This window comes from Ursus americanus, chromosome 4 (assembly GCF_024610735.1).
Source record: "Ursus americanus isolate L20-20 chromosome 4, mUrsAme1.1.p, whole genome shotgun sequence".
NCBI lineage: Eukaryota > Metazoa > Chordata > Mammalia > Carnivora > Ursidae > Ursus > Ursus americanus.
In genome coordinates this window covers 86428661-86442337 of record NC_142130.1, presented here as the reverse complement: position 1 = coordinate 86442337, position 13677 = coordinate 86428661, and the positions used below count along the sequence as shown (strand labels likewise).

Genomic DNA, 13677 nt, shown 5'->3' with positions numbered 1-13677 from the left:
TATGCTTATTTAGCAGTATTTTCTAAATCCCCGGCTTGTTACCTATCACTCAGTACTGTTTTGTTCCCTGGAGACTGCCTTTCCCTGGACCTTTATCCTCCTGCTCCAAGCTGTTTGTTCTCTAGGCCTCAGGCATAATAGTTACCCTGGTTTTCCCTTTATTACCCTAGTTAGATTCTTGGATTGCAAATCTTCCTTTTTGCTCCTTCATTTTCATGAAAATGAACAAACAAACCTGTAGTAACTTCCTATAGAATGGCTCATATTTGAAAAAGTCTTCCTTCTACCTTTTGCTTGAATAATCTTTGAGTAATTTGGAATTTTGGTTTGAAAATTATTTCCCCTTCCTTCACTTATATTCTGATACCAGTCTCATTTCAGATTATCTTGTGTGGGCTTTATTTTTCTCTTCTGAAGTTTTAGAACAATTTTCTATCACCATGATTATGATTTCTCAAAGTGATTTGCCTTCTGTTGAGATTTTAATTTTAGTTACTTTTTCTATTCCTGAAAGCTTTCCTTTTCTCTCTCTTCCTCTCCTTTTCTCTCTCCCTCCCCTTCCCTCCTACCTTTCTTTCCTTCCTGTCCCTTCCACCCTCCCCTTCCATTTTTCTCTTTCCTTCCCTCCCTTCTATCCTTCCTCCTCCTTTCCTTTCTTCTCCTCCTTTATCCTTCTCTCCCCTTTCCTTCCTCCCTCCATTCTACCTCACTGTTCCTTTTTCATTGTAACCTGTGCATTTGTTTGCTTATGGCTTTGGATTCCTTTGTGTCTCTGTCTCTGAGGTTGTTACAGGGTTGTCAGGAAATGTTCGTGGCTTCAGGCATTGTTTCTCTTTCTTTGTGATGCGTTTTATTCTGTGTGCTTTGGTCTCTGCCTTTCATGCTAGAGGCTTTCATCAAATGTCTGGTGGTCCTTGATTATCTGATCATATTTAAATGTGAGATACCAAGAAAATGCTTGGATATTGTTTGTGCCATCTACTGGGGGCTTTTACAGCATGAACAGATGGTAAGACCTTTTGTTGAGGGTGTCCACTGGACAATATTTGTTGGTCTTTTCTGCGGGGCTACTTAGCTTTGCCGGAGATGAATCCTGCCATTGCCATTTACTGGGCAGGCTTCCATTTGTTCCCATTGGTAGCAAACGGTTCCTCCTTTCGTGCCTGTCTTTCTGGAGTCTGGACCCTCTCTTCTCTAAAGAATTTACCGTAGGTGGGTGAGGGGTTAGGGAGGTAAAGGAGTACGAGGTGGGGGGGTGCCCAGTTGTATGACTTTGTGCAGTGGATTCCAGGGGAGCCCCATATTAAGTTCTTTTTACAGATGTTAAAGATGATAGCTTACTGGGGCACCTGGCTGGCTTAGTCTGTAGAGCATGAGATTCTTGATCTTGGGGTCGTGAGTTTGAGCCCCTTTTGATTACTTAAGGAAATTTAAAAAATGACAGCTTACTTAAGCCTCGTATAGCTAAAATGAAAAAAAAAAACAGTGGAAAAAACAAGACTTTCAAGAATTCACACAGGAACTTCATTCCCAACTAACCTCTTAAAAACATATAACTTTATTCCTCCTTTTTTTTTGTTCTTTTTAAAATGGAAAAAAGAAGTTCAACCTACTTGACAATTATTCTTGTGCCTCTGTAAACTCGAATTATCTGAAATTTTAGTTTCCTAGATCTGGCTTATATTCCCTAGTATTTCTCTCGTTTAAAATGAATTTCCCTTTTCCTGCCACTCACGTAAACCATTGATTATCTGAAATCACTGAGTATCCTCCATTCAGTTGGATAATTGAAGCTAGATCTATTTAAATACATAATGAAGCCCTGAGCTTCATCTTAACTCTGCACTCAAAGGGGCTCTTATGCAAAATGCATTTTTTGCTGATTATATTCCTCTGTTGGCAAGAACTTTGCTTATTCCCGTCACTGAACTTTATACAGTATTCATAACATCTCCAGAGGGCAAAAGAAGAATCACAAAATTCAGTTTTGCTACCTGTCTGTGGCTGTTTGTTTAATGGAAGCAGACGAGTGTGGAGGAAATCATGACCATGGTGGCGGAGGGGTCTCTCCTTCCTGCCCTTTTGACCACTGGATTCTGACACAGAGACCTTTAGTAAACGTAATGTCCCTAATTAAACTTGCCTGCTTCAAGCAGGTAGTGCAAAAGTAGCAGCTTTGTTTTCCTAGCATGTCAGATTTGAAATCCTGGAGAGTCCACACTGGGAAACATTCTATCAAGTTAGTGGTCTGCTGTGACCAGCTCTGAATTGTTAAGCTTGTAAACTGCCATGAACTGTTAAAGAGTTTTTCTACTTAACTCGCTGTTGACAACAGTCAGGGTAGACCTAGCCCACCCTCTCATCGACCCATAGCTCTGGGTATGCCCCTGGGAATGGACAAGCCCTTTCAAAAAGCTCATTTAGTGAATTGTGCTTCTTAGAAATAGATTTGGCTTAATGATAGAGAAGGGCAGAGACTGCTGTGCTGTTTAGACAGGACAGCAGGAGCAAAAGTTCTGTCTAATGGAACTGCCTTCAGCCACCGACAGGTTCCGGAGAAGCTTGGAGGCTGGAGGCGCGCTTAATGGTTAAAATGACTGATGGATACATTTTTCATAAAGCTGTAAGCAGACCTTTCTCTCTATCTTTCTCTAGGCCGCGGGGCTTCGTGCTTTTGTTTATTTCTTAAAATCTTCATTGCGGTAAAGTACACATGCCGTACCATCTTACCTGTTTATAAGCAAGCTGACATTCAGTGGCATTAAGTATGTTCACATCGTGGTGCATACGTCACCATCGTCCATCTCCAGACCCTTCTCATCTTGCAGACCTGAAACTCGGAGCACTAGTTCCCACTCCCATCCTCCCCTAACCCCTGGCAACCACCTTCTTTCTTTAAATAAATAAATTTCAGGATAGCTGCTCTGCCGAAATTAAATACACATCTTTCAAAGGCTGTTAAGCTTCCTCGGCTAGTGTCAGTCTTTCTTTCCACTTTTTCTCCTTCTCCTTCTTCTTTTTTTTTTAAGTGATCCTACACCCATCATGGGGCTCAAACTTACAACCCCGAGATCAAGAATCACGTGCTCCGTCCAGGTGCTTTCTTTGCACTTCTTAACTGGGATGCAAACACAAACACTCCGACATCAGAATGGAGTGTGTTGCCCTTGGCTGAGATTGGCAGAGACCCTCAAAGGTGGAGAGAAGAAGGGGCCCTGCTTGCATTACGTAAAGAGAGGAAAAGGCTGTCGTGTAGAACGTATCAGATTATGGCTCTTCTTGGCAGTTGAAAGTGTGTGACATAGACTTTTCTAGAAGCATTGAAATGGGATTCTTACTTAGCTAATGTATCAGTCAGAGTGGTTAGGTTATGCTGTATGAGGGAGCAGCCCTCATATCTCCATGGCTTAACACACCTTTTCATTCCTGCCACATGTCTGACAGACATTGGCTATGAAGCTGTATTTGTCCTGGACACTCCGGGACCCAGGCTGACAGAGGGGTCATCCTGACACATGCTTCCATGACTGTAAGCAGAGGACCAGAATGGGAGTGAATCGGGCTTTTGTTGAGTAATACACATGTCGCTTCCCCTCGAATTCATTGGCCAAAGCCAGATGACATGGCCACACCAAACTTTAAAGGGAGCAGGAAAGTTCCAGCCTTCTATATCCCTAGGGAGAGCTCAAAATATTACAGAAATGACACCACAGGGGCCCAGGCTTTGGAGGAATTGATGAGAACGAGGGGTTCAGGAGCAGTGTGACATGTCTAACAAAATGATTTTAAGCACGGGATTGATAAAGATCAAGGTTTATAATAAATTACTGTGTTATACCTAATTTTTTCGGGGCTTTGGTTTCTCCATTCGTAAAATGCACCTGGACCCTTTCTAGATGAACATTTTTATTTTTTAAATTTGTAATTTCAGTTAGCAGAGCCTGTATCTGGGGTTGAAGATCTTAACCACGAATTCTGCAGATGGCGATATCAGCCCTGTAGGGGTTTCCTTTCCTTACTCCGTGCCGTGGGGCGGGAGGGGCCTGGGAGTGGGGGTTCTCATTGAGGCGGAGGTGGGCGAGGAGCAGCTGGGGGCAGCGGATGCTGACCTCACACCAAGCGTTGAAGACATGCCTGGTATTTCTATAGAAGACAAACAGAGCCTCTTCTCCTCAGTGGTGCATGCCGCCTCAGCATGGATTCCATCTGAGACACTCCCAACAGTGTCCTTTTGAAAACACCAGCTCCCCTAAAGTCTAAACGCTCCTTGTGTCCACTGAGCTGCACGTACAAAGGAAAAGCATGTTTCAGCTCAAGTACGCCGCCATTTATCAGATGCCACCTGCCCCTGTGGACAGCAGAGACGTGGCCCCAGGGAAGGATCAGGCTGTTTGGAGCTTCTATTGCAATCTTCTAGGGACAACTTTAAGGAAAAATGGAACCTGAAATATATTATTTTTAGGATAGTCACAGAAAAATTATATGTAAATTTAGGGTACTAGATCTTAGAAGGTTTTTTTTTTTTTTAACTTTCTGTTAAAGTATAATATCTACACAGAAACGTACACATTTTGATGGTGTTTCAAAATCTCATACCCCCATGTCGTACATGTGTATAACCAGCACCCAGACTGGGGAGCTGAGCATGGCCAGCACCGCAGAGGCCCCCCTTATGGTTCCTTCCAGCTGCTTCTCCCTCCCCCGCTCCCACCAAAGAGCTCCTCTTCTGACTTCTGACTGTACGTTCGTCTTGTCTGTGTTTGTACTTCATACAAGTAGAATCTTAGTCAGTATTCTTGCATGTCTGGCTGCTTGTGTTACGTGTGTGGGATGTGTTCATGTTGCGGTCTTTCGTTCTCCTTGCTGTGTAGTATTTCATTGTGTGATTATACCACGTGTTACTTATCCATTCTGCTGTTGATGGGTGTTTGGATGGTTTCCAGATCTGCCCATTGCAGATTATGCTGCTATCAGCATTTTGGTGTATACGTTTTGGTGAGCGTATGAATGCATTTTTGTTGAGTGTATACCAGGAGTGCATTTTTGGGGTCACAAGGCGTGCGTGTATTTAGCTTTTCTTAGATAGTGTCCAGCAGCTTTCCAAAGCACTTACACCAGCAGTATATTCTCTGTCTAGCAGGGCCTGGGAATTCCGGTTGCTCTGTATCTTCACCATCACTTGGTATTTTCTTCCTGGAAGCTTTTTTTTTTTTTTTTTTTTTAAGATTTTATTTATTTGAGAGGGAGACAGAGCACAGAGGGAGAGGAAGAGGGAGAAGCAGACTCCCTGCTGAGCAGAGAGCCTGATGTGGGACTCGATCCTCGGACCCTGAGATCATGACCTGAGCTGAAGGCAGATGCTTAACCAACTGAGCCACCCAGGGGCCCGCTGGAAACTTTTCTTTTTTCTTTTTTCTCTTAGAAAAGAATCCGCACTAGACTGTTTTTCCATCTGAGCTAATTGCTCCCTCCCTCCCAAGCTCCTTCCCTGGATAGATAGATAGATAGATAGATAGATAGATAGATAGATAGATAGATGAAAAATAACTCCCTTGGTAACATACCCACTACTGCTGAGGTACTGAGAGACTCCACGGTCACACCCCGTGCTCCGTGCCAGGCAGGAGCAAGCCTGGTGCATTTATCATGTGTGGGAGGACCTAAAACTCTTTCTCTGGAGTTACTTGAAAGTGATATATAAAGATAAAAGGTAAGCTAGTGACTTTCGAGAGAAGATACATATTACCCACTTGAGGCAAAGCTAAGCCTTAAAGGTGAGTCAGCTAGATAGACCCACGAGTCCCCACAAGTATTTACCTCGAATTTCCAGTGTTGCTGCCTCCTCTTCTCCCCCTCAGTTTTCACAAGCTTACTGCATTTGCTTCGCTCTGCTGCTTCTCCGTGAGAACGTCCGGCTCCCTGACGTCTTCTCTAGGCGCAGGCACATAACCTCGCTACAAACATATCAGCTGCCAGATGGTTTAGGTTTGCCCGGCGGGTCGCGGCTCTGTTGGCTGACACCGTGTTGCGGTTTCCTTTGTGGGATACCAGGCTGAGGAGAATCGGAAATAACGTGGACACTGGGGTGATCTTTGGTTGCGGGGGTGCAGAGTACAGGTGGGTGGGGGCCTGTTATTGGAATTTTGTTCGCCAGCCATCACTCCAATGAGTTGGGAAACTAAGAAGATGCAGAGAGAGAGAGAGAGAGAGAAATCAGTGTTTGTGCGTGAAAATGATGTTGGCTGTTACTTCAGTACTGAAGTGGCTGAATAGACCTTTTTCTTCAGTGAGCTAATTTCTGAGTGTTTATTAAACCTCTCCGGGCTTAAGGGGATACCCAGGAAATTCTAGCATGTCTTCGTAAATACTCATTGACTGAGTTCCTGAAGTATTAATAATGGTGTCTTACTGCAAATGAGCTGTCTCCCCCAAACTCTTCTCTCACTTTTGTGTTTCCGAGCACCTTGAGTCACTTTGAGGTTGTGCGTCTGTTGCTGGGGGTGGCCATTTTAAAGGAAATGGAATGTGAAAAGCCGTTCCTCGCTGGTGGGTGGCCCCACTTGCTAGATGCTCCCATGTGTCCCTGAACATAATACTGCTCCTGGCTGCCTTGAGCTTCTTCCGCAACCCCAATTGTGTCATTGCTGCTTGACTCTGGAATAGAGCCTTTGGATTTGGGTCACAGCAGTTCACTGGGGGCAGGGCTGTTATGTCTTCCTTGGCCAGTGATGTCTTCCTTGGCCAGTGATGTCCCTTGGCCTCATTCTCAACCTTGGAACTGACCAGCCCTCTCTGCAGACGGACCTGTGCTTCAGAACAACCCTCTTCATTAGAAACTAAGCTCTCTGTATAGGATTATCGTGTGTACAGTGTCTTTATTTGGACTGCTGTTAACATACATGGATAAATAAATAAACGGGTGGCTTCTAAGCGATAGACATTTATTTCTCACATTCTGGAGGCTGGAAGTCCAAGATCAGGGTGGGAGCATGGTTGAGTTCTGGGCAGGCCAGCCCCCTGATTCATAAACTGTGTCTCCTTGCTGTGTCCTCACTTGGCAGAAGGGGGACTAGTTAGCTCCCTGGCCTCTTTTTATAGGAGCACTAATCCGATGCAGCAAGGCCTCACCCTCATGACCTAATCACTCCCCGAAGTCCTCACCCCCTAATACCATCACACTGGGGGTTAGGATTTCAACATTTGAATTTGGGGGAGACACAAATATTCATTCCATCACAAGTGAGTTCAGTAAGCACACCGAGGGAGCCAGACGGAGACTTCATTCCAGACAGCTCTTGGAGGCTGGGGGTGGGTGTGGTGTCTGACCTAAGACCAACTTACTTACATTTCTTGGCAAGAGGAGGTCAGGATGGGTAGCCTGACCCACGACGTATACAGACCTGGCACCCTGACTCCCGAGGCCATGGCTTCTCTAGAAATGCACTGGTTCCCTGCCGATAACCTAAGCGGCATCTGTTCCTTCTCCCCACCTCCCCTTACAGACCACCAGCCAGACGGAGCTGGAGAACTGGATCACGGCCATCCACTCCGCCTGCGCAGCCGCCGTCGCAAGACACCACCACAAGGAAGACACGCTCCGGCTCCTCAAGTCCGAAATCAAAAAACTGGAACAGAAGATTGATATGGATGAAAAGATGAAGAAAATGGGCGAAATGCAGCTGTCTTCAGTCACTGATTCAAAGAAGAAGAAAACCATATTAGATCAGGTAATCCTTCTTCTGTGTTTAGACTGGGGCGGGAGGGTGAGGTCTTTCAAGTCCTTCCGCTCCTTGGAATCACAGAGCGTCATCGGTTGTGTCGTTGTCAGCCTGTCATCCAGGCTGCTAAATTCTTTATTGTGACTGTCAGTTTCCCTCACCCATCGTTCACAGCTGATTGTTATGAGCGGAAGGGAGCAATATTACATCGAGGGAGAAACAGACGTCTAATAGAGGAGGCGTCCCGCTCCCACCAGTGGCGTGCTCCTTCTAGGGCAGCTGAGAAATGGCAAAGTCTGCAGTTTGCCTTCCCCACCTGCTCAGGTTGACGCGGAGCTCGGCTGTGGTGGGATGCGTTCCCGACTCCGCAGTCCATTTAGAAAAGGTAGAGTGTGTTTTAAAAAACGTGCGTGTGGTTGAAGTGTATGAGCATAAGTGTCAGGAAAGATGGAGGGAGGTGACAGAGGACATTTTTGCCTTCCCAGTTGTTTTCAAGTCAGTGATAGCCGTCTAGTCATGCTATGAAACTTTGTCTTAATGTTTAGGAAATAATTATGTGAGGAAGTGAATTTAAATCATTGGAAAGGTTGATGGAATGGGCCAGCTGTGGTTTCCCATGGTTCTCGCCCTCTGTTACCTGACACTGTATTTGTTGTCACTGAGGTGAAATTCACATAGCGTAAAATTACCCGTTTCAAAGTGTCCAATTCAAGCGGCATTTTGTTCATTCACTATATTGAGCCACCACAACGTCTGTCTAGTTGCCAAACAATGTCATTCACCCCAGAAGGAAACCCCGTACCTGTCAAATTGCTCCCCTCTGCTCCTGGCATTCTGCCTCAACAGACTCACCCATTTTGGACATTTTATGTAAGCGGAATTACATAATATGTGACCTTTGGTGTGTGAATTCTTTCACTTCGCGTCCTGTTTTGGGATTATCCACACTGTAGTGGATCTTTGTACATACCACAGTTTGATTATCCATTTGTCCATTGATGGACATTTGGGCTATTTCCACTTTGGCTGTTGTGAATAGTGCTGTGAACATGCATGTACGCTAACACTTTCAAGTCCAAGTAAAAAGTCGATGTCCGCCATTAATCATTATCCATATCACCGTTAACATCACTGAGCCTTCACTGTATACCAGACCCTGTACCAAGTCGTTTTCTTGCATGATGTCGTCTAAATATCACTTCAGTCTTAGGAAGTAGGTATTGCTTTGCCATTTTGAAAAATGAGGACACATATGTTGGATATACTCTGTGGTTGGAATTACATTCCAGAGCGTCAGTCTTCACCTTCTAGTGTTTTCTGCTTCCCCTACTGTACTGTCTGCCATGACCTCTTCCCAAAAGCTCCTGGTCTCATTGCCTGTGGTCTTTAATTCACCTCACTTTCTTTTTTTTTTCTTTGTCTTTCTATAAGAAGTCATCTCTTGGTAAGTTCTGGAATTCTCCAGTGGTAGAAATCCTACATATTTGACGTCCTTGAGTTTCTGGCCCAGAGCTTGGAGCCGATGGGCTAGAATAGCCCACACACGTGACATCTGTAACGGGAGGACACAGAGCAACTAACATATACTTTCTGTTTACCAAACTGAATGTATGACTGTAGATCTTTGCCGCAAAAAAAAAAAAAAACAAAAAACAAAAAACAAAAACGCATTATGAAAACAGTAAGATTCTAGCTGCTGTTTCCTAAGAAACTTAGCGTACCTGTTGTTCACCCTTTAGGATTATAATCAGTACCTTGAGAACATACAGATTTGTAACGTTTTTGTAGGATGAAGTTGTTAACGTTTGTTTTCCTTTTACTCACCTTTTCACCACTGTAGATCTTTGTTTGGGAGCAAAATCTTGAACAGTTCCAAATGGACCTATTTCGTTACCGCTGTTACTTAGCTAGCCTCCAAGGTGGGGAACTGCCAAACCCCAAAAGGCTACTTGCTTTTGCAAGCCGACCAACGAAGGTGGCAATGGGCCGTCTTGGGATCTTTTCTGTATCATCCTTTCATGCCCTGGTGAGTAGAAGCCGAGGTGTGTTTAAGAAATATTTATCTTGACTGTTAATACTGAGCAGGACTTGACGAGAGTCTCTGAAGTGTTTTTCTAGTTTACTGCTATGTATTTTGCTAGTTTTCTGACATGTCCTCCCTCTGCAGTGGGTACAGATCTTCATTTGAATCTGTTGTGAAATTTATTACTTAAGCCTCTCTTGATGGGCCCTCAATTGTTGTCAAAAAAGATATGAATGGTATTCTCTTAACAGATCTCTGCATGTAGGGTTTGTTGATAACTCATGTCGTCTTTAGGCAGTGTCCTGGTTTTGATCAAAATACAGATTTTTTTATATTAACCTCATGGAAATGTCAAGTGGAGAACTCTCTCATACATAAATGCATTCTCTCTCTCTCTTTCACACACATGCACAAAAACATAGACACCATATAGTGAACATAGATCTCTTGGGAGATCTTCCTTCTCACTTTGTTTTTAAATATTATAATTCCAGAAATCAGTTCTTTACAGTCATAAACACCGGATGCACTGGAGGAAGGTAAAGATCTTCCATGATTTTCCAGCCCAACATACGTATTTGCTTGGGAGAGAGAATTTTCCTCTGACCTCCAGAGAGGCAGATTGTGTCGTTGTGTTGTGTGTTTGCAATCTGTAATTTTATGTACTTGCTAAATTGCGAACAGCTTTATGTACTTTTGGCTCCTTTCTTCTCAAAAATTGCTGTGCGAGTAACATGGTTTCAGCCTGTCCAAGTCAACACCCACTTAGAATGTACCGCACCTTAGCGCATTTGCTGCGGAATTAAATGTTAAGGCTCAGGTTCCAGAAACTGCTTTGGAAAACCTTAGCTGTGCTGCTCTTGGCTTGCCGTGTCAGCTGTACCCTTCAATTGAATTCAGGGCTGTAATTCAGTCAAAGGCGTTTGTATTCTTTATAAATAGATTAGCGTCATCATTCAGATAATTAGGGGTAGATTTACATTTTTAAAGAAGTCTTAAACCAATTTCTGGAGTTATTAAAACTGGCATCCTGATTTGTTCTGCTAATTACAGCTCAGCTCTTGGTCTCTCTTGGTCTCCCTGGCTACCACCTCTCCATATAGCTATTAAATCCTCCCCCCCCTTTTTTTTGTAGTGATGGGTCAACGAACTGTGAGGAAAAAGTCTTGCAAATGGTTTTCAGTTTGAGGCTCTAGGACTGTTTCTCTGAGACTTGGACACCAATTTGTAATTTGACCAAATCTCAGTTTGCCTATTCTACCAAAAAAATAAAATTATCGGGATACAAATTCTTGTTTGCCACACCGCAAGAATGTCCTAGACCGAGGTGGCATTTGTGTGAAGGGAGCTCATGATGCCAGTGATGCGGATTCCGTATTAATTCTAAGCCCCAAGCATCCAGATGGCTTTTTCCTTTTCCTGGGCTTGATGAGATTTTTTGGAAGAAAAATTTCGCTATCTACCTACAACTTATTTTCTTCAAAGCCATCAGAGCTAACTTCTCTGAAACGGGGAAGTAAGTCCCTGTATTACTACCCTTCCATAATTTATCTTCAGACCGTCTCATTTCCTCTACCTCAATATCTGTGATTTGTGTATGCTTTTCTTTTTGATGGGCAGGCTGTTACAGTCTGGCCAGCTCAAGATGGGAGGGTTAGTCACTTAGGCTTTTTGGTCAGTGATTTTAAAGAAAATGATTTAATTCCTTATGTGCAGCTCTCTTTCCTTTGGTCCCCCCGCCCCCAGCTGCATGTGCAGCGTGAATCTGGGTGCCCATACGTCTATATGCCCTTGCAAACTTCTCTTTTCCATGAGGGGATTCGCTTCAGACAGAACCAGTCCAGCGAGCCTGTTAGGTATCTGTTCCTGTTTGTTGCTGCGGTTCCTGTAGGAGATCCCAGGCACGGAATTTTACAGTCTGATTTATTGGATACTTATTTTTTCCTCCTCTCCTTGTCATTTGACCCCAGGGAATTTTTTTTTCCTTGGGATTGAAACAGGCTTCAATTTAGCCTTTGTCCAGAGTTTTTTTTTTCTTCTTCTTCTTTTAAGTGTGGGGGGCATGGGAGAAGGAGGTGTGAGGGCAGCCGGACTGGGGGTGGGGGGGTTGCGGGCGGGGAGATTTGGGCTACAATTTAAGTCCCATTCACCAGGAGGGCTTCCCATAATGCTCAGTGATTTTCAGTAATTAACTGAAGGGTCCCCGCTGTATTCTTTGAAAGAAGGTTATCATTGTTCTTGTTTGCACAGATGAGCAGAATGATAGAGTAATCAGGTTCCGGCCACAAAGGGAGGCATTGTCTGGGCACAGATCATTGAGAAACTCTTGAGCTCCTGTCAACTAGTTCTTTTGCCAGCTTCCCCCCTCCCACCCCCAGATCCCTTCGCTTATTTTGGGTCATTATTGTGTTGGAGGTAGCACTTAACTTTAGCAGTTTACAAGGCCCCCAGCAGTTTGGAATAGTTACTGTGAGAACCCTCAGTGAAGGGCCCATTGGTTAAACAGACTAAACCAACTAGTCAGCCGGGAACGGAGACTATTTATGGTCGTAGAAGTTTCTCTTCCGGACTCTGTTCTTCTCGAATTGTAAACTAAGGAGTTACTGTCATAACCACGTTATGTAGGAGCTCTGCTTTTGCTTTGTGATGCTGGTTTATTTATTTTATTCATTCAATCAACAAATACATGTGAGGCCAGGCATATGTCAGTTATTCTCCTTATGATTAGGGTTATTGCAGCAAACGACCCAGAGTTCTTTTCCTATTGGAGAGTATATTCGGGGGGGGGGGCAGATGCATAATAAATAAGCAATTAAATAGACATGGTAGATACAGGTATTGACGTGTGCTGCGAAGGAAGGAAACAAGTAATAATACATGTATATATATGTATATATAAACAAGTTGATTGATGGCCGTATATTTACATATGGCTGCCTGTATGTATGTGTATCTACGGATGGATTTATCTGCTCTTAAGTAGATACATAAATACGAGACCAAATGGGCATTTTTTTCCCTCTAGGATTTTTTTTTTTAAGATTTTTTATTTATTTATTTGACAGAGATAGAGACAGCCAGCGAGAGAGGGAACACAAGCAGGAGGAGTGGGAGAGGAAGAAGCAGGCTCATAGTGGAGGAGCCTGATGTGGGGCTCGATCCCATAACGCCAGGATCACGCCCTGAGCCTAAGGCAGACGCTTAACCGCTGTGCCACTCAGGCGCCCCTCCCTCTAGGATTTTTAACTTGAACACCACTTGTTTAGTGGTTCTTGGCCTCATTTTGTGATGATAAGCTTAACTGATCGTTGACACAGTCCTGTGAGTGTGTATGTATGTTCACATGTTATGCTATTCCTTTTACAACTTGTGTTGACCTTTGAAAAAGTGGTGAGAATAGAGAAAAATGGTTATCTATTTAAAATAAAAATGTGCCTTTTGGTTTGTGGTTTTTGTCTCCTGTCTCAACACCTTGAGCCTAATCCTAAATTAGAACTCTTTCTGTGATGGGGCGCCTGGGTGGCTCAGTCGGTTAAGCATCTCCCTTCGGCTCAGGTCGTGATCCCAGAGTCCTGGGATCGAGCCCCGCATCGGGCTCCCTGCTCCGCTGGGAGCCTGCTTCTTCCTGTCCCACTCCCCCTGCTTGTGTTCCCTCTCTCGCTGGCTGTCTCTCTCTCTGTCAAATAAATAAATAAAGTCTTTAAAAAAACAAAAAACTCTTTCTGTGATGTGGTCTTGGACGTGGTATTTTTATCTGCCTGGACCTGGGTTTTCTTCTTTGCCAAGCTGGGAACACACAAGACCTCCTCTGCCTGTTTTCATTTGGGACCAAGATCTTCCCCCTGATACCCATGCAGAGAAGCTGTTTGGATTCCTGTTTTTAGTATCTTGGCCAGTCTGCTCATAGAGCTTCCAGAGTACTTTAAAGCCCAGAGA

At 44.1% G+C, this 13677-nt stretch overlaps 1 protein-coding gene across 2 annotated transcripts in view; it reads left to right on the top strand.

Annotated features, from left to right (window-relative positions):
- TIAM1 (TIAM Rac1 associated GEF 1) overlaps nt 1-13677 on the top strand; it is a 369342-nt gene that overhangs the window by 267397 nt on the left and 88268 nt on the right. For both annotated transcript variants that reach the window (XM_087861760.1, XM_045785501.2), the window contains 2 exons: nt 7503-7727; nt 9559-9744. In XM_087861760.1, coding sequence (XP_087717886.1) covers nt 7503-7727; nt 9559-9744 — 411 coding nt within the window. The remainder of the gene's footprint in view (nt 1-7502; nt 7728-9558; nt 9745-13677) is intronic.